The following is a 27,218-nucleotide window of genomic DNA, read 5'->3' as shown; positions in this document are numbered from 1 at the left end:
TCAACTGCTGAAACAATCTCATTATGCAACTTTGTTCTTTCATCCTCATTTGTATGTACCTCTTCGAGTTCATCCAGCCTCATTATAAGCCATGAGGTCAGAGAGGAAAGAATTCATGAGGCAGCATTTGAGAAGCATCTGACCAAAACTGCACAAGTCAGAACTTCAAGGGTGGCCTGAGGACCTATGCAGTGCCTTTGCAGATCAGTATCAAAAGGGCATTTTTTTTCACCATGAACAGGGAGTATAAAACATTCCTCTATGCATTAAAAAAAAAAGTATTTGCAAGAAGATCCATCTCCTTTATGGAAAGAATCACTAGAAGGAGGTTCCAATCCTTCTCTGAATTCAGCATTTTATAGCACTGCTTTCAGTCATTCATGATGTAAGGAATCTGCTTTGATGCACTGCAACTCCTACTCAGAGTCTTAGATAAAACCAGGCAGAGAAGAACCGAATTGTCCTTGCCTTTGTCTTTGAGATCTTCTTACTGCTGCTTGATACACCAGCAACCAAATTTCTGATTTCCAAGAAAAATTAAATTTTTCATAAAGGAGTCCATCATCAGAAAAAAATCATGTGGCAAGTGATCAGCATTTAGGATTGGATAAACAAAGTCTGCTTTAGCAAGTTAAACACTAGCACCTGAGTCTGGCCCATGTCCCGAGGCCATTCTTACTGTTAAATTGTTAGCATGATCCTTGGCAGGCTTCTGGTCAGACCAGCCATACAATTCCTGGCCACAGTTTAAGGGTCAGTTTGGTCAGACACCTCCTCAAGACACCAGCTGAGAGCAGCCCTGCGAAGGACTTGAGGGTACTGGGGGATGAAACTGGACTATGAGCCAGCAATGTGTGCTCGCAGCTCAGAAAGCCAACTGCATCCTGGGCTGCATCAAGAGAAGTGTGGCCAGCAGGTTGAGGGGGGGGATTCTGTCCTTCTCCTCCCCTCCATGAGACCCCCCCTGCAGTGCTGTGTCCAGCTCTGGGGGCATCAACATCAGAAGGACACGGACCTGCTCGAGCGGGTCCAGAAGAGGCCACGAAGATGCTCAGGGGGCTGGAGCACCCCCCTGTGAGGACAGGCTGAGAGAGTTGGGGGTGTTCAGCCTGGAGAAGAGAAGGCTCCGGGGAGACCTTAGAGCGGCCTCCCAGTGCTTAAAGGGGGCTACAGGAAAGATGAGGGCAGACTTTTTAATAGGGTCTGTTGTGCTAGGACAAGTGGTAATGGTTTCAAACTAAAAGAGGGTAGATTTAGATTAGATATTAGGAAGAAATTCTTTACTGTGAGGGTGATGAGACACTGGAACAAGTTGCCCAGAGAAGCTGTGGCTGCCCCCTCCCTGGAAGGGTTCAGGGCCAGGTTGGACGGGGCTTTGAGCAACGTGATCCAGTGAAACTAGATAATCTTTAAGGTCTCTTCCAACCCAAATCATTCTATGATTCTATGACTTAGACAAAAGGCAAGTCATTCCCGTAAGGTCTTTGCAAACTGAGTTTTCACAAACAACAGTGGAAGAAAACTAGACTGTTGTCCCATCTGACACCAAGGTTGACTCAAGGCGCAGAACAAGATCTGCTTTCACCTACATTAGAAGTAGAGACAGAACCAGCTTATCTTAAATAAGCAAACACTGGTGCCAAGCTAAGAAGAGGCATAGAGGGAAAAAAGTACCTTTGTTCACCCCATGGAAAAAGGGTGCAAGGCCCAGGCTCATTCTTGCTATTTGAGATCCAGTTCCTTCCCACCTCGGAGTCTGCTGAAAGCCCAAGTGGCAGCTCTGGCGTGGTTGGGCTCTTTGCAATAGGCAGGGTTACACAAAAGCGTAAGTACCTCCCAGAAAGCTAACGCTCTTCTACTGTCATTCTTGTCTAGAAATTTCACATCAGGATTGCACGGTTTGCAAATTTGTATGTTTTTGTGGCCAAGATGAGGAAACCCACAAAGGTAAAGTGACAACAGCAAGACAAGTTTACTACTTGGAGGCACAGGGCCAGGCAAATGCACTATTGTTTACAGGGAGAGATTACAACATTTGTGTCCTTACAGGCTGCAGCCAGCTGTTATACTTAACATCAAAAAAAGCCTTTCATTTTTAAGACTTACACATAGCTAAGAGGAAGGCAAGTTTTACCTTAAAAATCTGACTACAAAAACTAAAATTTTGTTAAATTAAAGTTGACCTTCTGGTTCTGAATCCGCTGAAACAACCCTTCAAACCCTCACTCAGTACCGTGATGTAACAGCACTATTTGTATCATTCATTAAATAGTTCTAATAGTGTTAAAAGGAGAGATGAAGAGATAAGTTAGAAAACATGATCATATCTTACTTTGTTTTGAAAGGGAAATGTAATGAGTAAGTTTCATGGATTGCCAAGTTAATCATAGCATGTTGAAAGTTGGACCCAAGGATCCACATCAGAGGTCATGACTGTTACAGCAGATGTAGCAGTTATGATGGTTGTCGTGACTGAGACAAAAACGCAATTGCTTTTATCCTAGAATGTGTGTTTTCAGGCAAGAGATGGAGGTTTTGCAAAATCTTGTAGCCTTTTGTATTGTAGCCAATATGAAATCTAGAACTCTGGGTCCCAGGTTTATAAATCCCATGCCAGGGAGCTGCATCATGAACCCAACAGGACCTGCTGCCTGCCTCACCTTCTTCTTAGGCTGCAGACGATTTCTAACGTTGGGTAGGAGTCTCACTAGGTTTCTGCCAACATAAACACAGCCACCACGCTCCAAAGCATAAGGCCTGCTGTGGATTCAGTGAGAGCTAAGTCAATGAAAGTGACCTTTGAAACACAAAGATAGCAGGAAATCCCAGAATCTCACATTATTGGAAGCTGCAGGGTATGCCAAGGATTGTATGCTGGCTGCTCTTAGTCATATGCTAGGGCATCTGCTATGAGCTACTGTCAGAGACAGGATACAGGGCGAGATCAAGCCAAGATCAATCACAAAGTTATTGGAAAAAAAAAATCTTGAAAAATCATAGTCAACTTTCATTATAATCCTTACAGCAGAAAAAGAAGCCCCACCAATTCTTCAGCGCAGTGTATCTCATGACTTCCAAGCACTAAGACCAGCACTAATGGCTGCTGTGGCCATTGTGTTTTGATGCAAAATGATGTCATCCACCCTGCAGTGGGTCTGCGGAAAGACTGCAGCTTGAGGTACGAGGCTTCTTAGAGCAGGACATAAGCAGGAGATGCAACCATACTAGTGCCGACCCTCAGATGTAGCCTTGAACTATGCTCTGACAGACAACAAGGAACGGAGCCTCACCACCTGCCTTCCACACAAAGAGATCTTCTCCAGCTACACCCTTCTGAACCAGCTGTGGTAAATCTGGCTTCAGTGGAAAGCACAGACAGAAAGCCTAGGGCACAGGGCTTTTCAACATCCGTAACTACATTATCCCGAAGGATTTAAAGGCAAGATAATAAAAGTCCACTACCACAGTGATCCCGTAGCAGCACATCTGGAGCTCAATCATTCCTCAGTAGCAGAAAATCAAGCAACTGGTAACTGGGTAGATGGACAAGGAGAATATCCACCTTGTAGTCCCATGAAGGCCGGAGCTGGCCTATACCATCAGCCCTGCCAAGGCACTGGTGGTGTCGTGCAGGTCTCCTAACAGACACACAGATGCTCAGGGAGGACTTCAGTTGTTAGCAGCATCATGCAAGGGCTCTGTGGAGGCCAGTGGTGCCTAGACACTTATGTCTAGTCTTTCAGGATCAATTAGCCAAGTTAACTACAGCATCTGAAGAAATGACATGGGGGCACCTGTACTGGTGCTTTTGCTTTGAAAAGGTGCTGGTGAATTTGTGATCCATGGCCCTGGAGAACTGCTGAAGGAGAGGTGGCTTGTTTTGGAGCAGGCTTTGCTCGTTGGAGAGCACATGAGACCTGACTTGGTATGTCTGTGGGTGAAAGTACTGGGAAGGGATTCTGCAAAGAGAAATCAGGTATAAAACAAGCACAAAGAAAACCAAATTCAGCAGAGCTACTTTCCTTCTTCCATTCTGAGAAACTGAGTGCTTGATGTCATGATGCCTTCTGTGCTCTGCCATATGGCCCAGGCTGACAGAAAGTTTCTGTTTCCCTGGTCAACCCTGTTAATGAGCACTGATGGGAAAGCAAAGGGGAGTAAAACTATGACAGTTTAATGAGGCTTCTACGACACAGTTTGCTGGTGTGTGGAGGTGCCTCTTGCAGAGTCCCAGGCTGCATGCTCAGCATGTGCCAGCAAGCGACTGAGGCCAGCATTCACAACAGAGACCGGGGCTATGGGACAGGGTGTCTGTCAACACCTCTGGCCACTCGGAGCCACCAAGCAGCATTCTGTGATGAAACTACAGGAGGACCGAATGGAGATAAGGATAAGACAGATAAGGAACTGGTCTCCAGTTTCTATACCAGTTTAGGAGAAAAAGAGGAGGAAAGAGATTTCGAGTGATAGTTTGCTTTGAAAGAGAGAAGATCAAAGAACATTGTTACTGTAGAGGCTGGGCTGAAGCTCTGCAGAGTGCAGAGAACATGCTCCAGCACAACTCATCTCCCATCACATTTTGATTTTGTCCTTGATTTGCTCATATAGGCAAGCTCCAGAAATTCCTTGGACACTTTAGGTGAATATTTATTCTAGCCTACAAAAATGTACCAGTTCAAGAATAAGACCGACTTGCCCTTTGCCATGGTAACTGAGAAGGAAAACTGAAGCAGAGAATTTTCCCATACAAAACATATTACTCATTGTGAGAAAACCAGCAATTTGTCAGGCTGCTTCATTCAGTCATAGGCTAGGCTCAACGGGTCAAATTCTGCATGTAGTTGCCTCCCAAGAGGAGCAAAATGCATAGCATGGAGCTCTTGTTAAAGAGCTCAGTCATTTCATGTGTTTTAGGTGAAGGAATAATGAATGGAGATTTAGGTAACAGGAAAATGCAGAAATTTATCCAGCTGTTTCAGAAAGGACTTTTCTTTCTAAAATTGCCCAGAAGTCACACTTTATTTCAAAATACTGTAAGTGCTAACTCTGAAGTCTCTGACACACTCCTCATTTCATTACAAGGTGGCTATTATGAGACCAGGAGCCCTTTCTGCTGACTGTAGGGGTCTCCAGCTATAGAAATTTGACATCTGTTTGATATTATTATTCCATTAGAAGAGTAAATCTTCACTCCCCTGGCTTTCTTGTGGGCTCTGACACATTCCACTTCAGTGACAAATGTCCCTTGAGCCAGCAGTGATTTGACAGGGTGGGAGGTACTCCTGCAGAGGAACTGACAAATGGTTTCCATGAGAAGTTGAAGTACCCTCAGGAAGCAGACAGAATTTGTGCATGAACATCAGGCAGAAAAGGAAACCCCCAAATTGCAAGAGATTTGTGGCAACCTGAAAGGTGCCTCCCCAAATATCTGAATTTGCATGTTGCATCACAGACTTGCATAAGAAACCACAGCAGACTGAAGATCACAGCAGTTTGTACTCGCAGGTTTCCTCACACGTGGAAGCAGGCTACAGTAAAGCAGCATGTTCTTGACCTTCTGAACAATTTCTGCTTCCATTCGTAACAGAAACGAGAGCTCCTACTGGGTTGCATCCAGTCATTCCAGTGGAAGTTTGAGACCAAATGAATCTCTTCCATGTAAGTTTGCCAAATCCAGGCTGATAGCAGGATTATTCACCAGCCCAGAGCTCACAAAGGATCACACTCCAACAATTCTTTCAAGCATGCTGGTGGTCAGGATGATAATCGAGGGTACCAGGTTCTTTCACTCAAGGATCTTCAAATACTTTACAGATGTGAATGGAGAAGTGCAAAGTGAAATTTCCCAGCCTCACTTTGCAGGGAATTTGGGGGGCTTACCATGTTCAAGAGGTTCATCCTGACTAAAAGAAATAGAAAAGCTGGGACAGGAGCCCCAGGAACTTGATTCCCAGTACTTGGATGAAAGCATTAGACATGACATCACCTCCTCACAAGATAAGAGTTCATTGTTTCATGGCTGAGTATCTTCTCCCTTCAATGTGGAGATTACCTCATGTAAACTAAACACAGAAAAATAACAGCCAATCCTTCCTCTCCAGCAGCAAGCACAGAAAAGGCAAATTGTCTTTCTGGCCCTGTCACTGACATCGCAGGAGTAGTGGGTGCAATGAACTTTGCATTTAACACCACAAGCATAAATCTCAGAGCCAAATTTATAACGGCTGAGACCATCATCTGAGTTCTCATTCTATTGTTGCCATTCTATCATCAACACCAACACTGCAATACTGCTGTGGCCTCCTGGCCAGAAGGAAGTGGGATAGTTTCCTTGAAGGATTAATTAGTCGCTACAATAAAAGCAAACAAAACCCCCACAAATCAACCTTGACAACTGTTAAATCTTTTCTACTTGTAGAGCCTCTTGTGATTTCCTAGTTGTGTTTTACCAGTTTTCCAGCCTTCAAGAATTTCTTCTCCTTAGATAACCCACAAGTGTCTAACATAATACTACACTGTAATCAACTGACATTTCAGTCAAGCTTTCTTACAAAATACAAAGAAGGACAAACCAGAGCACAAACACAAAATTCTCTTCTCTGCAGTCACCCTTAGGTATTTTTAATCCAAGAGTAAGGCAGTGTTACTGTGTTCACATTCACAGATACAGGGGCTATATCACTGGCTGATAGCAAGTATCTTTACACAGTAAGTGGGCAGTTGCAGCTGGGTGGGTTGATGTACCGGCTGGCTGTCATGTGGGACATGTCTGTCTACACCATGACGCTGAAGAGCTGAGGAGAGACTCCTGTCCTAACAGCAGCACTGCATGCCACAAATCAACAGATGCTGAAGTTCTCCATGATGCACTCATCCCTCTCAAAATGTGGCTCGTCAGCTGTGACTGAATGGTCCCCAGCATTTCGTCCCCTATTTCCTACATCCCTCCACACAGCCAGCTGGGCAGTCAGACCGTATGTAAAGATACGCTTCTCAGTGGATGGGTAGGTGTTGCCATTAGCCACTGGACATGATGCCTCCTACCTCAAGGGGGACAGGATGAACTGAGAGCTGATGACACACGTACCACCCACTGCCTTCCATTTATGCAGGAACACACACACACACAGAGCTGGCTGGAGGCACAGAAAGAGGGAAGATCAAACATAGCTCCTTCAGCTGTGAAGAAAAGACCCTACAACATACAGACAGGCAGTAATCCATTAATCAGGCACAGACTGCAGCTCTCTGCCACTCCTTATCAATGTCATCTGCTGCTTTAGGAAAGACAGAAAAAGCTGCTTAGGAGCTTGGAGCTTTCCAAATATTTTTATTTTTTCCTTAACAGTTTTCACTTTCCTTCTTATGGCAACCTCTCCAGATAGTCAGAGAGATTTCAGGACATCTTCTTTTTTTCAGAAAGAGGAACTCAGTGCAATGCAAGAGGTACACATACAGTGCTGAGGTGGTGGTTCTGCTCTTCCCATATCAAACTCCCTGGTACATCAGAGACCCTCTATCCCAGCTAGTAAGTAAGAATGGAAATATGCACCTCATCTGTCCCACTGTTAAAAAGACAATGCTTATAATCCCATCCTTCTCACTCTGCAGACTTAAATGCCAGCAGGGAAGCTCCTGTTTTTAACAAAGTGATAGACAGGCAGTCTGCACACTCACACAGACATCACCATGTGGTGTAACATGCCATTTCCATTTAGATTATTTTCTTCACAATGGTGAAAGCTAGAAACTTCCTTTACAAAATGTAAACAAACCGACATTTAGATTCTGCCTATGCTGAAAGAGGCTCATAAATACATGATGGAGGCCAGATACAGCCCACAGGGCATATGCTTGACACCTCTGGCCTATATGGACAGGAAATGGTTATAAATAGTCAGTCCCATTTCAGTTCTCTGAATACAAATATTTTTGACACAGAGTGCTCAAGCACAAAGAGTCATTTGTAGACCACCCAGGAGACTTGCATTTAAATACCTTTCTTTGCTTGGATGATCAATTATACTAATGTTTATTTCACGAGTTGCAACATTTGTTCTTAAATGGAAGCAGCCCAGAGGAGCCATGTATATAATCCCACTTACTTGTTGGTAACTGCCTGCATAAACTCATCAATCAGTTCGTCGTACTGTTTCCCACGAACCCTCTTGTGTTTCAGTCCAATATAGAGTGGATCACTCAGGAGAGCCTAGGACACAAAGCAATTCTGTTGACATCTTCTCTTCCATGGATGGACAGAGATTTATGTCCCAGCCTACCCAAAAAGTTTGTCTGTTGTAGTCATATTATTTTTACTTACTATGCAGTGAAGGCCAGCTCACACAGCTCTTCCTCAGCAGAAAGTGTTTCAATAAGAAGCTATAGGATTTTTTTGTGTAAATAGAGTTGGAGGGATGTAATACTTCTTGACTGCCATGGGAATTTGAGCTCTGCATCCCCAGAACAGCTCTACCAAGACTCTCTGACAAAGTGACTCACTCCTAGTGAGTAAAACTGACCTTGTGTGGGGAGTGCCTACTGTTCAATCAGTTCTTAATTTTGCACTGAGGTTTCCAGGAAAGCTGTTGTCCATAACCAGTGCTTTGAGAAATGAAGATCACCTGGAGTAACCTGAAATGACATCTGTCATGTTGACCTTTAGGTGCCAGCTCTGAGCTAACCAGAACCAGTGATGAGATGCCAAAAATGTTCTCAACTCTTGTACCTACCTTGCACTCACTTCCAGTTATCTGCACGTGTCAAGGCAAGGTATTTTCATAATCTAGAATGCTTTATTTTTTGGCTCCTATTGGGAATAAAAAAACAACTCATTCCCTTGACCAATTCAGCAAGAGTTAAGTCAGGATACCTAAGCCACCTAAAAAGCACTGGGTCAGCATGGAAACAACACATATTTGGGGGAAAATCACAGGACAAACAGTGGCAGGAGACAGGTGGGCCAACGCCTCTGTGAGTCATTGCAAAGCAACTCTACTTCCTTTCCATTTTCAGGAACTGAATCATCCACATGAGAAGGGGATGAGCCATCACAAACCCATTGTCCTGTAGCCATACGGGCCCTAAATATTGGCAGGTATGTTAAAATTAGATCTGTTTTTACAGCTACAGCTGTTTTCCCTTGGAAGGAAAGATAAAAGAGGTTTTCCTCTGAGTCTGATACATTAACTCTTCCTGGCCATGAAACAGAAAGCAGACCTGTTTGCATCACTTCACTGATTGCTCCTATAGTGCCATGTGCTCTGGGGCTGGTTCATGGAGTATAACATTCTCCCATGTCAAGCTTAGAAATTCTAAGCTCTGAAAAAAGACTTATTTGCTGAAAGAGTATATAAAGTATTATGAACTGTCAGAAAGACAAGCTGGGAATTGATGCTAAAAATATAATACCACTGCCTCAGGTAGAATTCATTCCATTCTACCTTAGGTTCCTGTGTTAGCAACACAGTCACCATATATTAATAGGCAGAGATGAACAGGATGAATGCCTATAAGATGTGTCTTATTTTTGCACTGAAAAATTAATTTATTCATGGGGCAGAATGCTCCTAGGATGTGCTTAGGATTCTGTTAAGCTGGGTTTATGCACATGAGAAAGCCATTAAACAAAAAAAATAATTATTTATATTGTGAGGAAATATATTGTTCATGTTGCTGGAAAACAGCAACTTCAGTATCTTAATCCCAGATGTGGAAAATTGTCTCCACAGAGAAGTTCCTGGACACATAAGTTCCACTTGATATTGGGCAGAACAAAGTGCCCAAGACTGACTCTGCGAGTGTCTTTTTCTGACACCATCTGACCCTTGGAGATGCCTAAAAATCATTGGTGAGACTTTGGATTTTAGTGTCTCCTGGATGCTGAGATAGAAACAGATAGTCATACATGGTCAGAAGCTTCCCATGGGAAGGGAAGCACTTTCACTCAGGTCCCTCTGGAGGGAAACTCCAGCTGGGGGGCTCAGAGCACTCAGTGGTGTGCAGACCAGCATGGAGGAGAAGGAAGAGATGAAGGAGCCAACGTCAAGTACAATGCTCTATTGACTGGAAACTCCAAGAAGCGAGAGACTGAGAATCATAATTCCTGCTTTAGCCTCAGATGGTCCAAACTTGGAGTTCCCACTTTCCAGGAAAGACCATGGATCAGTCTGAGATGAGCACACCTGTATGCCACAGTCTATGACAGGCCTCTGTGCTAAAGGGATAAAATAACCCTGGGACCAGAGACCAAAGAGGTAATGGGCAATCTCATCCCAGATGTCAGCTATGGCCATTGATTTTGCTTCTTTCATTCTTTTCAAGTGTCCAGTGTGAGACACTTGGGGCTGGAGTGAAAGAGGTGCAGAAAATGTAGCTTTCCAGTGAGCATAGGCATGTCTGAAAATGTTGGTACTCATTTGTCTTCATCCACCGTCTCAAAGCTCTTATACCCCAGATTTATTATTCCTCTTAAGAAACATGTGTTTGATTTACTTGGGGTCAAGTGAGGCACGAATACATTTTACAAAAATGGACAAATCTGGGCCATCACAAATAACTATAGGATATTCATTTTTAAAAAGACATCCTCACAGATGTCCATTCTGGCACTGCTAAAACTGTTGCACTTTGGCCTTTCTGAGCCAGAGTCATAAGGCAAAAATCTGTAGATGGAGTCCTGTTGTCTGGTTATCATGTGCAGTACAGTGTGCAATCTGACAAAACACTGAAATTAATTATTCCCAAACCACCCACCAGGGATTCTCCATTTTCTGGAATACAGTCACCTCTATGCAGACATGAGTATCTGCCTGTTTCCTCACAACTACCAGAAGAAGAATAAATCCGGGACTTCCTGTAAAAATCTTTCAACTCACCTTGCCGTGCTGAAAGTTGAAGCTGACCCTTCAGCTCCAACTGGCAACACCCTGAGTCTTCTGACCAGGGGACCATGAGGCTATTTAGAGTTTATTTCAGTTCCCCATAAAAGCAAAAGTTTCTCAAGCATCAACAGGAATGAAATCTGACCACTTCCCTGCAGTGCTGGTCTAGCATCATCTCATTTTGGATGTCTCTGGCTTTGCCTGCACATTTAGGGAAGTGGCCTCAGCTAAGCATTAATCTGAACTCTTTCTCCCCCCATCAGACTTACGAAAAACTGTCTTACCTCATTGTCTGTGCCAACATCCAGCAGGACGGGGAGACACTGTTGTGGGTGAACTCCACCACAAGCTGTGTACAAAGCAAGCTTCCCGACTGGGATACCCATGCCGTAACTTCCTAGATCTCCTAAACCAAGGATCCTCTCTCCATCTGTCACCACGATAGCCTAGGAGGATCAAAACAGACTCTTGTATGGTGTTGTCAAGGCTCTAGAAGCAAAACCAGCTCCATCATCCACACTGAAGCCATTATGCAGTTGCATTGTGCAATGGATATTTGCTCCTTCTACGTGACACCATGCTAATTAGCTGTTAGTGATAGAGGGATTTTAATTCTGGGGGATAGAGAGAATGTGGTTGATGGGTAGCTGCTTACAGTGCGGGAGAGCAGCAGTAGCAGAGCCCAACCAGCATGGCTTTTTGTGCATCCTCAGCTGTATAACAAGAATCATCATGAAAGAGATCTGGCCTTGATTTTTTTTCTCTGTTCTGGAAAAAGAGATCTGTACAAAAGTGTTCGTGCTTATGAACTGTGTCTGTGGAAGTAACAAGCTCATGTCTTCATGCTGTTGTAGAGTAGCTGTGGAGTAGCCAACATCAGATAACCAGAACAAAACTCATTGTAACCAGGTCCCATTGCCTCTGGTCCCTCTGACTGTAAGGCAGGTAGACAGAAGCCATCCGCACAGGCAGCAGCATGGACTGCAGAGAGGCTCCCACTCTGTGTATTTAATATTAGACTTTTTTTCCAACCCAGATGCAAGTTAAAAAATTGCCTTTTAACTTGCTGTGCAATTGGCCTTTGGCATTTCAGCAATACTGTAATGTGCTACCTCACCAAAATCTATGATCCGTAATTTTAGGTTTATCTTATTATTGTATCATTTCTTTGTGACAAGAAGGGAAATAAAAATCTGCTTAATGTTGTCCAAATTAGAAGCCTAAAGTTGAGCTGTTCAACCTGCACCGTACAACATTGAGACCTTAGGAGGCAAATGACCAAGCAGATCTGACTAAAATTTACAATTTTTAGGTTAACTACTGTGTATCAGTTTTGTCCCCAGGGTCAGGCACTTTTTGGGGCAGTTCTGAAACCTAGTAAGACAAGAATATACTGGAGTCCAGTCCCACTGAGGGAGAAAATCTATAAATACAATAAAAAACTTCAACTTTCAGCACTGTCCCAGCACTTCAGAGAACTGAGCGCTCACATCAAATGGTTTATCAGACAATCATGTGCACAGTTTAGCTTGGATTTCAGAGAAGACTGCATAGAAGTTCTTTATTAACTTTCAGCAAAGTTAACGCTAAACTTAGGACAGAGGACATATACATGTGTGTGCTTTAGTGAGAAATAAGAGAATGGGAAATTAGAAGCATCTCGATAGATGGAATTCCTGGGGGAGGGGGGAGAATAATAAAGATGAATTGGTTTATTGCTGCGATGGAGAAGCATTTTGTTTAGGAATGAAATAAACCTCTTGCTGTACTTTACCATTTCAGGAAGAATTGTACTCATCTGTTTCAGTGCCCTTTCTTATTCAACATAAACTATATACACATCCCAAGACTATTTTTTCCCTCAACCTAAACCCCTGTTTGCAACAGCAGAGCAGAATTACATCACATTGCATAGTTCAGGAATAAGCCTGAGGAGAAACTACAGATACAGAGGACATGTGCACCTGTTCTGCCTTTTACAACTATTTTGCCGTCTAGCAAAAGAAAAACCTCTGGTAGTTTGAGGCATGATACATTCCAGGGTTGTAATGCACGTGCCAATAGTGACAACCAAAATGTAATATGGATTAGTTTGAAATGGTCCTCCTATATGTAGAATATCTGTTGTTGTGCTGTGCCACTGTCTTAGAGTCAGAATTCCTAAAAGAGATCCTTCAACACAAAATCTATTAAAACTCAAAGGTCTATACACCTATCCTTAGGCTAGAGGTTGGACAATCCCCAGCATGGGAAATTCAGCCATGGCAGTGATACACTTATCCACCCCCATTTTTGAACATTTTCCTATTTGTTTTTCCTTTTGAGTCAATGTGAAGTGTTAGCAATGGGAAAATCCCTTTTTGGGTGGGCTCCATCTGTTTCTGGGTGTGCGCTCGCTTCTTTACTACACCCAGAGGATGCAGTTGGGACTGGAAGGCAGTAACGGGAACAGGGAAAGCAGCAAGCACATGCACTGCTACAGGTTTATCCTGAAGCTGATGAAAAGTATATGAAAAGAAGTTAAAATCCTAACTATGCGGAGAGTATTATTTTTAAAAAATAATTAAGTTATAATGAATCAAAGTATTTCTCTGGAGCACAGATCCCCTTTCATCCAAACAAATAAGCATTCTCAGGCAAGCCTAAAAACTTCTCAATATCCATCAGAGACAGAAAATTTCTTCAGCCTCAGATGTGCTGCACTCTATAGATACAAAAGCTCCTCAAGGTAGCACTGAAAAATATAGGAGAACAGAAAATACAGCATGGGAGATATTCACTGCTGTCTGTATCAGAGAGGGGAAACCAGGTTCACATTTGTTTGTGGCTCTTCAGATATGAAAAACATCAGAAAAAAAGGCACAAAGTTTCAGTGGGTACCTGATATACAAGCACGTTAAAGTAATGTTTTTAATCGCTCATGTTCATGTGATCAGACTCAACAAACAGGACATTAATCTCTGGCTGAGCAGAACAGACCTTTCTAACTGAACCATTGGTTTAACAATTAGGAACCTGTTTTCGGCTTCCAGCTGTGCTACAAATTTTCTTGATGACTCTAGTCAAGTTTTTGGCTAAAGGTTAGGTGTGCAGTTTAAGCCAATCCTCTAACTGGTTTCTAAACTTCTTTGATAGCTGATGGGGAAAGACAGAAACCTCCAGAGTGCATCTGCTCCCTCCAGCAGCTGTTTTGGGAAGGGATAAAAGGGGTATTTCTCTTTGAAGATGCTCATCTTCCTCTTCATTGATCAAGTACTCCCAAACTGAGATCAGGGACTGAGTCTTCGGGCTGCTGATATTAACTGAGACAACTCAGGACCACAGGCTGTATCCAGTGAGCCTCTGCAGGTAGCTAGCCCAGTTTTGCAACGCATAAGGAGGAGATATCTGGCCCAGCAGAGTGATCCAGAGCACCACACTGATCTCCAGGCTGCTGAGGCAATGCAGAGAGGCAAGTGCTGCTGTTGGCATCCCCACTTCTCTGTTTGCACAGGATCAACCTTTCTAGGATGAATTGATACTCTGCCTTGAGTGGAACAACAGAAAATGCTACACGGAAGGATGAGTCTGAACAGGCCTGTATAGCAGTAATCCTAACAGGGATTCAAGATGCTGAGTGCACTTCTTGGGGTGAGCATCCTATGGAAGGATGGCGGGAAGTAGGGTAGGAAGGCCAGTCCAGTAGCTTGCAGGGCAGCACACTTGTCTAGGAATAGGACATATAGTTTCTACATTACTCTCACTTTGAGGTGGTTTGAAGCCATAGCTCTCATTCCCCAGGATGACACCATACCACAACACTACCCTGTATGATTCTCTGCATTCCTCCTGTTCTAGTTGGGTCATCACTCAGAAGAGTACAAGATGAGGGAACCAGAGAGAAAATTAGCAAGGGGAGGCACTGATGAGGACTATCAACATTTTATCCAATGTTCCTTCACGGCAGGATTCATTAGCAACCCTGGAAGGGACACAAAAACCCCACACTCCCACATGAGTATGTTCAGAAATGGCTTCTTTCATTTGTTCTGCTTCTGGCACTCTAATTCTCTCAGAGTAGCCCAGCTTCAACAGGAGGGGTGGAGGTGGGGCACACCAGAGCTTGGCTGAGGCTTTGCTAAGCTAAACAGAGAACTTTCCAGCCCTTTCAGGCAGAGGATCCAGGCCTAAAATGCAAATTTCCCATTTCTTCAGTAAATGCAGTTGCCACTAAGGAGCCACAAAGCAAAAGGTGGGGCAGCATCTCCAGGTATTTCTTCACTGTCTTTAATGGGACTTACTCTTGTTGGTGTTCAGTATGGTCCAAGCCTTTTAAAAAAAATGGGTTCCTGCAGGGACTTAGGTGGAGTCCAGGTGCCTCACTACTTAATTTCAAAATCTCAAATGTGAGAATCTCAGTGCCTACCAGTTCAGACATGAAGTCTTGTACAAACACACAGGGAACCCTGTGCTCCAAACCAACGATACTGATGAAATTAGTTGCCTTTGTAGTCTGGCAGACCTGGAAAGCAGATAGTCTGAATCTCTTCCATGGATGACTGCCCTTCCTATGATCTGTTTTGGGTGCCAGAGGGGGCTGTTTCAACAACAATCTCTAATCTTTCTGTGCCAGTTTCTCCATCTGCAAAAACATATCTATTAGCCATAATGAGTTCTGCTCACAGTCCTGAGTCAGAAACAAATGGAAATACTGAGATCTTTGGACAGAGCAAGGACAAAATATCTAGTTTGCATCTGTTCTCCATGGTTCTAAAGACAAGGTTAGAGGAATATGATTACGTTTTCTGGAAACACATCAAATTCTTTTTCTTTTTCCTTAAAAATGGAAAATGCTTGCAAGATTTTCTCAGCTGCCAAACCTTTGTTCCTGGAAGAAACAGCTAACTGAGAGGGGACCGAAGCTCTGTCAATAGCCAGTGAAATTCCCAGGCACGTGTACTTGCAGACTAATGGAAGGAGGTGACTGGCAAGACCTGTCTTAAGTAAGTGTTGACTTCATTTTGTGCCAGGGACTTGCCCAGCCCTGAGCTCTAGTGAAAAACACTTCACAAGATCACTTTTTTGGGTGGAGCGTCAGTAATATTTTCAGCTGCTGGATATCAAACATGATTTGCAGTTGCCAGTGTTCTGGATGCTGCACGACTCATTAGATTTGGGAAGGAGTCCTACAGCAAGTCGGTCACAGAGACATCTCAGAGAGCTTTGGTACATCTAACAAGTTGTGAGTTAGCTACAGAATTCTTATACACACATAAATTGCTTCTTTGCTGGGGCCTCTATTTTGTACAAATTTGTTATCATGCATGCTCTTTTTTATTGCTCAAGATCCTGCTACCTTTGATAAAGATGTTCTTTACCACATACACATATTACAGAGTCTCTGAAGTCCAACCAGTCTCTGTAGGAAGAGGAATATTTCTGAGGAAGGGAATATTTCTGAATATTTCTTAGCTTGTCATTTTAAATAGGCAACTCTTCCACGTAGTTCCATTCAATATCCCATTTTCCACCCAATTCCCTGCAATTTCCCACTCCACAGACAATATGACACATACCTTAATATCTTCTTCAGGCCAAGAGTTTAGCATTGTTGCAATGTGGCCTTTGTCATGGATGGTGATAAACAACCCCCTAAGAACAGAAAAAAAAAAAAAAAAAGAAGAAAAATAAGCCTTGTCATAAAATGAAGAACTCCAAGGTAAAATAAAACAGGTAATACTTGAAAATGCAGGGAAATGAGCTACTGGGCACAAAAACAAGCTATTCACTGGCATAGCAACAAGACCTCAAGGGACTGCTAATAACAAGTTTAGTTCTCATTTCAAAACCCCGAAGGCTCAAGATTTTTAATGTCAACTTCAGTCAACAGCCACTGGTGCTACACATTTCACCTTCGTGAAAAACCTTTGTGTCAGAGGGCAAACTCTGCTTTAGTGCAGAAGAGCTTTCTAGTTAAAATAATTCTGATAAATGCAGTGTTGGCTGATGGTTTTACCTTATATCTTGCTGCAGATGCTTTCCAGGGGAGCTTATTGCTGGCAGTTCAAACAGTGAAAGCACGATCCTTCTCACTCAACTACCAACATCAATGATGTGGATGGCTATTGCAGAACCAGACATTTTGGATCCCCTCTCTAGTCAACAGAGCTCCAACTGGATTCAATTCGATCAATATTTGCCATGGCATTTGCTTTGACCAAGCCAAACCTGCCCTTGCCACACTGTTTTTTCCCCTGAATATCTGACACCAGTTTTTGACTTGCATTCATGAAATGAAAAACACCCAAAATTACGAGAAGTGAAACAGAAAATTGAATGTTTGAATAAAACCTCAGTGTGAAGTGTTTGCATGGACAATAGTATACCTGGTTGTACCAAGGCTAATCACTTCTCAACACAAAGGTCTTCAAGGTTTAAATGAAAATGACCTCTTTAATAAAATTAGAAACTGGAAGACAGCATTCTTGAAACATGTTTGCGACTTGTAGCTTATTTTTTTCTTTTCAGCTGTTGTTATCAGAAACACTATCCTTAGCAAGGATTCTTCCTATACGCAGGACAGTAGTATTCTCACTGACTGATCTCCGCTCAGATATTTTGGGATTTTTTGAAGCTCATTTTAGGCAGCATTAAGCCCAAAGGAACAACCTCCTCCATATCTGTCACAGGGGAAATTGCTTATGTTGCTCACAGTGCTCTCTAATCAGCACAAATCAAGGGCTCTAACTTGATGACTCCTCTTAGCAGGTGGAGGTACCCATTTTCCTTGCCTTGTTATCTGCTCACAAAAGCAGGAGTTGTAATGGTGATTAATATCAGCCAGTACAACAGAGAAATGCATTTTTGCTGCTTACATCTCTCTACTATTGCTCAGCCCCAGTAAGTTCAGATCAGCTCATGGTTTGGGGTTCTAATGTGAAATACTAGCTAGAAAAGGTCTCATTTTTAGAGGAGAATGAAAACAACTTCCATTGAGTGATAAATAATCAAACATAATTGGGCTACTCTCTACATCAAGGATTTCTCTCACAAGATTCTTCTAGGGGGCAGCTATCTTCCCACAGTTAACTGTGGGAATCCTAATGAAAAAGCCCTTTACTTTGAAAAGAAGAAAAATAAAAATGCTTACTTCAACACTGATCAAGTTGCAATCACACAGAAAGATCAAAAATTTAAAAAAAAAAAAAAGCGCAAGTAGTGGTTCATTTATTCAGCATAATTCTTTAAAACTGTGCCCAGTAACCAACAAACTAATCACACACACATGGCCTATCTCAAAGGCAGTATTCACAGATGTTAATCGTCATAAAAAGGGGTACTGTACTGCTTCTATCTATGTTTACAAAATAAGTTATTAACCAGGAATTAAAAGCATAAATTAGTAACATCATTTCAGATACTTCAAGTTATGACTTGATTTTAAAAAGAATGCTATTGTTTTAACGTAACATTTTCCATCCATGATAAGGACATCTATTACTTAAGTGTCTAGCTGTGTGTCTCATACACTCACATCTCTTCAGTGCCGAAGGGAGTTCACCAGCCATTTAACCTTTGAAAGACATTCAGTGCTTGCAGGAGAAGCTGAAACCCAACTGTCTACCCACCACTGGTCCTGTGGTTTGATGAATTGCTAGCTGTTTCACTCAAAGTGGAGAGGGCAGATACCCGCTGCCTCTGAAGAGCTCCTGACTCTGACCGTTGTCTCGGGAGGGCAGTAGGCTGGTTTCCAATCTTTGCTCTGGATCTGGCAGTAGAGAGAGTTCAGCTTGGGTCTTCCAAAATCTGATGACTGCTCTCATTATGTTACTTGGGAGAAGGGCTCTCACGGCTATCACCATGGCATGTTTTGCCTGAGGAAGGACTGGTTTGGCTTACATAGCCAGGTTGGTGGCTGAGAACCAAGCACAGAGAGGCACCCCTCTCAGAATTTGCGTTTCCTTCCGTAATATTATGTTTATTTGATGTTAAGCAGGCCCTCCCATCGAGTATGCTGACTTCTGCGGATCCTTTCCAGAAAATAAAATGGTTACGACACACATTCTCCCTTCAGGCCATGCCATTGACTAGATCCCTAGTCCTAGCTGCTTATTTCTGCTGTCACATGCACGCAGCAATTCAGGTGAAAACCTGCTCCTTACTTTACTCCAGGCAAAATCAGATGGCTTAATTAACAGTTAACACACTAATGGCAGTACCAGCTTTGGAAGGGAAACATTCAGGAGCTGAAATGGTGATCCACCTGGGGAAAGTGACCTCTCAGTGTTACAGCCACATCAGGAACTGGGCACATATCTAAGCAAGCCTCCTATTTCCCTCATGCTGAATCTGAGAGCCAAGGGCCAAGTTTCAATAAAACACAAAAGTTTATAATGCCATTAGGCACCCAGGTGGAGCACGTTCCTGAACTTGGTCCAGGAACTGTGGGCTCCATCAGGTATTCAGTCATTCAGAAGGGGATCCTGGTAGTGGTGAGCTGGAAGTCCCTTTGTAGGCCAAGTATGAAATGATCAACTGTGACAGGCAGTTCAGCAAATTCAGTGTTTTTAAGGAGATGTCAAGGGAAACACACACACATCAGACTTTAAAGTCAAGGGTCACAGGTAAGTCCTCATTTTGTATGACCCCCAGGAGACTTGTGCTCTCCCCCCTCACAACAACAGTTACCCACAGAGAGGAGCTGGCCAACTTGTTGAAATAAGATGCCCAAAATTGACAGAGGGTTAATATTTTCTAAAATTCCTTCTGCAAAGCAGGCAGAAGGAACAGACGAGTCTGCAAACTGAACTCAGGAAAAGGTTTGCTGATGAATGAACCGGGATATAGTAGCAGCCAGGCTTCTCTCAAGGGTACACAGATTATAGGAGAGGTAACAGAAACAAAAACTTATTTGTGCCTTTGAAAACAGCAAGGTAGAGCTCTGAATACTGAGAGGGGCAGGTTGGTTTATGTGGACCAGTAGTAAATAAGAATCATCCAAGCAGCAATAAACCCAATTAATTTGGATTTTTCTGAGGAAAAGATGCAAGCTAAGCAACAGATTCTGCCTTTATCATAATGACTTCTCCATCACTCTTGGGATTACAGCTGATAAATTGCTTCAGAGAAACAAAAAGACAATGAGGCAGTTTTCCTTTAATCTTCTTGGGACTTGATAAAAATGATTCCATTAAAATAAAATGCTAAAAAGATAAATTATTTTATCAAGTCACATAACATGGGCACTGGCTGGGGCAAACACGCAATCTGGTTTTCCAGAGCAGAAAACTCACCTGTGCCCAGGAGCCTGCAGTACTACATGGGCTTAGCCACTGTAGATCTTTATAGAGAAGCAGCCATTCACACAGTTAGCTGGAAGCCAATCACACACGCACAGGGGCAAAAATACCAGAAATAGAACTTAGTAAAAATTAACTGCCCCAGCAACGTCAAGCCAGAACATACGCACTATTTCTAGCTAAACAGTAACCCTCAGAGAGCTGTTACTTTTGTGGGGGTAATTAAGAGTGGGGAGTGCTCCAACCTGCATTCATTAGGGTTTAAAGCTGCAGTCTCCTTTCAGCCCATTAACGTCATAGGTTTCGCTACAGTTGCCTTTAGTTAAGGTAAAGTCAGACTAGATTTTATCATGCCACTGAGTACATCTGTAAGGTTCCAGGAAACTTCGAGGAGAGTTACAGCTCCTTAATTTGCCACCGAGGCAGTATTTCTGTCTGGATTTCAGCAAATCAAGTCAAGCTGCCCAGACTGGTCTGCAGGATCTAGCAGAATGCAGATCATCATTGCAGAATCCATCAAAGGGTTTGGGTATGTTCATCCACACCATACAAGACCTTTTCTCATCCCTAAGCCAAGGACATTATGTTTTCCTTTCTGGTTTTGTCCTGTCTGAGTTCGTGGAAGTACTCCAGGAATTATAAAGCTACATAGCACACCATGTGAGGTAGGGAAGAATCCTGCTGTGGTGCTCAGTACTAGTTAGATCTCGGCCATCCTAAAGGCATTTTGAAAGACCCACAATGAAGGCAATGCCAGGTCTGCAAGGCTCATTTTAGAAAGCGTTCAGGGACAAGGGAGACAGGGCACATTTGATGCCCAGAGGAAGCAGTGCCAGACACTGGTGATGGCTTTTTAGAATAGCATTCGTTTCTTTTAAACATTTGTGAAGAAATAAGTTTTAACGTGTCTCAGGTATTAGGTAAGAAAGATACTTTTTAATGCTTTCATTGAATGAGCAGTTACTTCTTCAAAAAGGCAAAGTAGTGTTCTTCTTTCTGATCTTCATGGCTCATAATGCTGCCTTAGAAGAAATACTGTACAGTGGAGCCAGCAGTGCTATCTCTAAAGCACTATTGTTTATTTACAGAGAATGTGCAATGCTTCATTTCCCAAAACACAGAGGGGAGTGAAAAAGATTATGCAACTTCTTTCCTCACCGCTCCAAATCTCTCCTCACTTCCCTTCTACCCAGGTCTCCCTCCCTCTCCCTAATAGCTTTTCTTTGGCAATTACCAGTGCTTTTGTGGCTGTGTTTGCAACCCTCATGGTGTTGTCTTGCCCCGCTTTTCTAGCCTGCTGATACCGCTGACATGCGATCAAACAGAAATCCAACACAATCAAATGCAATCAATGCCTTTGCTTTATCAAGCTCCATGTAAGACATCTTTGGCCAGCGCTGCTCTCCTCTTACAGTCTGGTCCCGTCATGTGGTTCTGGGTAGTACTCCCATGATTTCAGTTACCTGTTTACATCTACAAAACTAATGGCCTCTTTACACTTACCAGGTATGAATAACAGTCAGCAATTATATCCACCAACTTTACCACCTGGTCAAAAGCCACAGAAGGGCACTGGATCACTGATTTGTGTATGAACATGAATCAAAAGGACACCACTCTGCTTCACGGGAATTTCCCTTACTAGCCGAGATAGGACTATGTTTGTTATTTATGTCCCCGTGGAGGAAAACAGACACCACTAGAAGGATTTCAAAAGCTCCTAAATTGACAGGAGTTGAAAAACATCCCATTCCCACCCCCACCCCCACCCCCCAAACTACTGCAGCTTCATCCTTTTGCTCCCTCACTCCTCCAAAAGGACTACTCTCTGAAGAAGTGAAGACACTTGCTCAGTAAGAAGGAATGTATTCCCACAGGATTTCCAGTATTTAGAGATACTGCAATGGTCAGGCTTGCTCAGAATTTGGTCTATAGCATGAAGAACACAAAAAACCCAACTGCAAGTTCCACGTGCTCTATGCACAGTAATCAGTCCATCAATCATGTTTATTGGACCTCAGAAAAGAAACATCAGAGCTACCTTCTTTAATGGGCTACCAGTCTTTGCCTTATACAATTACTTGTTCCTGAGAAGACAGACTGATGAGAGGAAGCAGATTGAAATATCAGCTAAGGTCCCCAATTCTCCAGATATTTACACACTGCTTGTCATCCAAGACACAAGAAAGGGTGCTTCCAAGGAGTCTTGCTCCTCATTTGCGTGCTGCCCTACCAGCATGCAATGAATTGCAAGACTAAGCTACGAATATGGCAACAAAACTCAGGCTGTTGTTTCATTTTCTTTCCACATATTAACTACTAGTCTGGGTGCTAGGAGTGGAACTTGCTCCACAAGCAAGGAGAAGATAAAGAATATCATCGGGTGAGTCAGCATTTAAAAAATTAACATACAATACTTACATCAGACAGTCAGGCATCATGATTCAGTGTTTTCATCTGGCTAGGAAAGGCTCATTCTCAGAATAAAAATGCTCAGGACAAAGGTTAATCATCTCTACTCACAACCTGAAGGCAATGAAATCCTGCCCACGTATAAGTCCTTGAGTGGTTTAACTTAGTAGGGTAGGAAGTCCATGGGAAGCCATTGCTTAAAGAAGCAACAAACAAAAGAGATGAGTCAGATCTTTGCCAACATCTGAGTCTGCATGAAGCTGCTGTTGAACAGCGATGAAAAGGTTGTGAGACACGGTCAGGAACCTACACTGAGGGAAGAGGTTGCCCAGGAAAGGGCTCTGCCAGGCAGGGCACAAGGTGATGTTCTGCAGCGATCACAGCCATTGCCCTACACAAAGGCATGATGCTTTTGTAAAGCTTTGAGCAAGACCGTCTCAGAGTAAGGTTGAAGTTCACCTGGCAAAATGATCTTCGCACCGAGGAAAGAAAAAGACAAGTTGGTTTCTCACTGTGAAAGGATGCTGACTGCTGCTGCAAGCCATTCTGTGTTCTTTGGAGTTTGGATGAATTACATCCCAAGCCCAGATGACTCGTAGGTATTTTGGCTGTCTGTGACTGCAATGGGGACACACGCAAGGGAGGGATCAGCTGATGGCCTTGGCTTTTGCTGCATGCTAACCACAGAAAATTGTCACTATTGTGCCAGAAGAACAGGCTGGAGGACAAGGCCAGTCTGTACTAGAGATGCAGTAAAATGTGGTTACAGTAAACCCCTGCATTTGGTTTTATTTATTTACACTCTTAAGACTCATACACAAATTTGACAGGTTGAGCAATATGAGACTCTAGAGACATTTCCACCAGCTGCACCCCTATTGTTGATTTTCTTGATTTAGGTCTCTGCCAGAACAGGATAAGAGGCTTCAGAATAACAAAATAAAATTTGAAATTGCTTGGCTCTTTTAGGGATCTTGAGATTATAAATGCCTGTGGGCTACAGGCTTTGGAGAGAAAGTATGTGCTAGCATGCACTGATCTGTCTAAATACAGAACAATTAATCATCAAACTGGACAAAATCTCTGTGGTGATTCATCAGCTATTTCTGCAGATTTGTTTATAATAAAAGCCAAGAACTTTTTGTTAGTTTAGATAATTTTCTTTGTAAATTGTAGGATGCTGAACAGTACCCTGAGGTATGGATGAAAAACTAATAGAAAGCAAGCATAATCAACTATTAATGAAATCTATACAGAGATTTATAAGGCGACATCCTGTAAGTACACTAAGAGATTTAATTTCAAATAATGTGCAAGGTGAATGACTGCATTGATATTATAAATGTCCCTAAAGTCATCTTCATATATTTTAGACAGGAAAACCAAAATTCCTCGTGGGAGCCAGAAGATGCAGGCTCCAATATATATAATGAAAGATTCACTATCCGCACCAACCGCCCAAACCCACGCAGGGAAACCTCCATGCTCCTAAGGGACGGCAAGCAGCAAAGCTGTAGGAAACTGCTGAAGATCAGGAACAGAGAGATTTGAATGAGCACACAGGAGCGAGTGCTCCCAAAAGCAGAGAGCAGTGCACACAGGCTTCAGTGCAGGCTGCAGCCCTCCCAGTTCTCTGGTATAGTCCAACCCCTGCCACAGAGGGAAGGTCCAGATCAGAGCCCAAAGCAAAGCTTTTGGATCCATCTACTAGTCTGCCAAGTTACCCAGAACTATTTTTATCAGGTTTCTTTTTTTTTTTCTCCCCCCCCCACCCCCGAAAAGGGAGCTTATACAATCACTCTCTGTCCTCTCTTACCTGCTAGCTCATTTCAAGCTAATTTATCAGAAAGGCAAAGGTCTCAAAGATGTTTGTTCCTACAACCTTTTATGGAAATCACTGTTGAGATAAAGGGAAAAGATAATGGAGTTCATGTCTCCACCACTCTGGGGAGGGAAACACAGACCTTTTTCTGACAATCATTCTGACAGTTGGACAAAAAGATAGCTTGCAGCCAGACACATGGGTGGCTTCATACCTAGTTCCTACTGAGCCCTCACTAGCCCAGCCCTCAGAGCCTTCCAAGGCTGCAGGACCAAGCAGAAGACAGAGAAAAGGAGGAAAAAGCTGACTGTAGAGGAAACCAAATGAAAAAAAGGCAATGGTTATGGGGCAGGATCAAAAACTCACAGACAGGAAACCAGAGGGGACAGGACGTGGAGCACTCAAAGCTGTGCCTGCTGCTCCCTAAAGAAAAGGGGAGAAACACAAGCTGGTGTGGGTAGCTGTGGTGGAGCAGAGGTGGATATGGAGAAGGGATGAAAGGGATGTGGAAGGGAACAAAAGGTATCACAGATGTGAAGTGTTAGGGGATAGTGGACAGAAACCAGGAGGAAACCTGGATTCATTGGGAAACAGCCTAAAGAATAAATCGTCCTTTCTTCTGGGAAGTCATGGAGAAAGATCATCTCGGTAACTGTTACTGGTCATTATGCAGAAATGTGAAAATGCAGAGGGTCGGTATCCGGTTCCCAGTGAATCTCTGTTATCCACAGTCTAGGATTAAGGGAGAAGACAAACAGGTCCATGTTGTTCTTGGCTTGTCATGAGCTGCTTGTCCCTACTGGATTCTCAGGATGGGATTCTCTGGTTTAACCAGAGAACTGTCACGTCATAGCACAATTCAGTGGTTAAATCCTGCCTTGAAAACTTCAGAAACCCATTTTTTTCAGTGTCCTTTTCAGCAGTGGTGTTTCAACAGTGGTGTTTAAGAAGAGCTCTGAGAAGGATTGAGCCCTTGAAGCCAAGGGCTGGGTAAAAGCCAAGCATGTCTGCAGCACAGGGTCTGACTCTTGCTTACCATCAGCACTCAGAGCTCCCTTCTTGCTGATGTGCAGGAGGGAGAGGGAGAAAACAGGCTGTTCATAACTACTCTGCCACCCGTGAGTAAATTTACAGATGCGCATGGGTAAAGACCAGGCTTTGAGGTAAGACATAAAACCCCACCACCCAGGGATCCCCTCAACCAGCAAGTGTGGGCATTTCCCAAATTCAGTATCCTTTGCTTCATTTAAGATCATCATCTGTTCATTGTCTTCTGTTGAAAAACAACTTTAAGTGTAGGAAAATCCCACTCAGTCCTGATTTTTCTCTGCCTTTTTGGAGGCTCAGTCCTAAACCTGCCTGTACGTTGGATCCTGGCAATATCTCAGTAACTGGAAGATCTGGCTGCAAACAGAAACGTGTTGAGATGGGCAATCAGTGCTGTTGCTCAAGGATGTTGACCAAGGAGCCCTTATCTGTTTTCACTGCTAAGCACATAATGTATTTTGTTTTACATGGTAGTACAGTGGTTAAGGGGGGGATCAAAAATCCCTGGGAAGTTAAATGAAGTCCTACCCTGATTATATTTCCTTCCTGCGCTGTGCAAATTTGTCCAAGACCCACACCTTCACTTCTAAAGTGCACTGCAGGGAGCCCCAAGAATGAACACAGAATTAGGACAAAGTTTGACAAAGAAAAGAAATATTATTTTGACAATACCAGAGCAATCAGCTTTCAGATAAATTAAATCTAACCTGGTATACTTTGTTTTAGTGAATCCACCTCATAAAAACTTTTATCTTTTGTCATAAATTGTAGCAAATACAGAAAATATCAGCAGCTTTTACAGCAGATCTTCCATAATCATGTACTGAAGATGTGTGTAGCCTGCCTTGTCGAAATGTTTGAATGGTACCTCCACACAGAGTCCTCCAGAAACAAAACCCAAACCAGCAAACTTCAAGGAAGGTAAGAATTACAGTATGAAAGCACAGAAACCCTCACTCTGTGCAGACCTGTTCGGGAAGTCTTTGGCAAATGCAAAGCAGCTCTTTATGCGGTCTATTGATTTCTTTTTCAGAAATGGATGCCCTGTTATTCGAGGAGAAGGGTGCTAGCTTGCTAGCTCTGACACAGCCACTACACAGCAACATGAGACTGCATCTCACAGTTACCTGGCAGTGGCATATAAAAGTCAATATAAATTATATAATAAAAATGTGTCATTTATTAATATAATTTTTCCGTAAACTAAACAGATAAAAAAAAGCATTACTCCTCATAAAAAGTATCCCCAAGTCATGATGCATTGTCCAGGGGAGGCTCTCCCACAGCCCAGTGTATATTGCTGTCTGAGGTTTTCATGATAGTAGGTATTATTTGCCTTCCAATTTACATCCTGGTATTCATTATTCTAAATAATTCTCCTCTCTCCTCCCTGTCTTTGGCATTTTTTGTTTAAGGCGGGGTTGTTCCTTGTGGCAGCAGCATAGATTTATGCCAGATTAAAGGCGAACACATCCTCTTGAATTTCCTTCGCCAGGTCAACCTCTTTCTTTTGGCCAACTCCACCTCTTCCTTTGAGCTTCCCCTGGTAAATCAGGGAATTTCAACAGTCTTAAGTTCCAGGAGAAAGACTGACCTTCATAAATTAATATGAAACTTTGCTGTTAACTTGAGGGGGCCTCAGAATTTACCTCATTCCCATGGAAGTTTCTCTGGGTTGTTCAGAGCCACTGCACATACATTTTGCTCAGGAAAAGTAAGGGGGAGAGAGAGATATGACTGGAAATATGGAAGGAGTAACACTGATTGTTTTTCTAATGA

The 27,218-nt window shown here is 43.0% G+C and overlaps 1 protein-coding gene across 2 annotated transcripts in view; it reads right to left on the bottom strand.

Moving 5' to 3' along the window:
* Positions 1 to 27,218, bottom strand: part of ME3 (malic enzyme 3) — a 131,366-nt gene that overhangs the window by 25,077 nt on the left and 79,071 nt on the right. For both annotated transcript variants that reach the window (XM_074932642.1, XM_074932651.1), the window contains exons 4-6: positions 16,436 to 16,511; positions 11,165 to 11,326; positions 8,106 to 8,209 (exon numbers count right to left, since the gene is read on the bottom strand). In XM_074932642.1, coding sequence (XP_074788743.1) covers positions 8,106 to 8,209; positions 11,165 to 11,326; positions 16,436 to 16,511 — 342 coding nt within the window. The remainder of the gene's footprint in view (positions 1 to 8,105; positions 8,210 to 11,164; positions 11,327 to 16,435; positions 16,512 to 27,218) is intronic.

Source organism: Athene noctua, chromosome 1 (assembly GCF_965140245.1).
Source record: "Athene noctua chromosome 1, bAthNoc1.hap1.1, whole genome shotgun sequence".
Lineage (NCBI taxonomy): Eukaryota > Metazoa > Chordata > Aves > Strigiformes > Strigidae > Athene > Athene noctua.
Note: the sequence above shows the minus strand (reverse complement) of the source record. Positions and strands in the feature narration are given on the sequence as shown.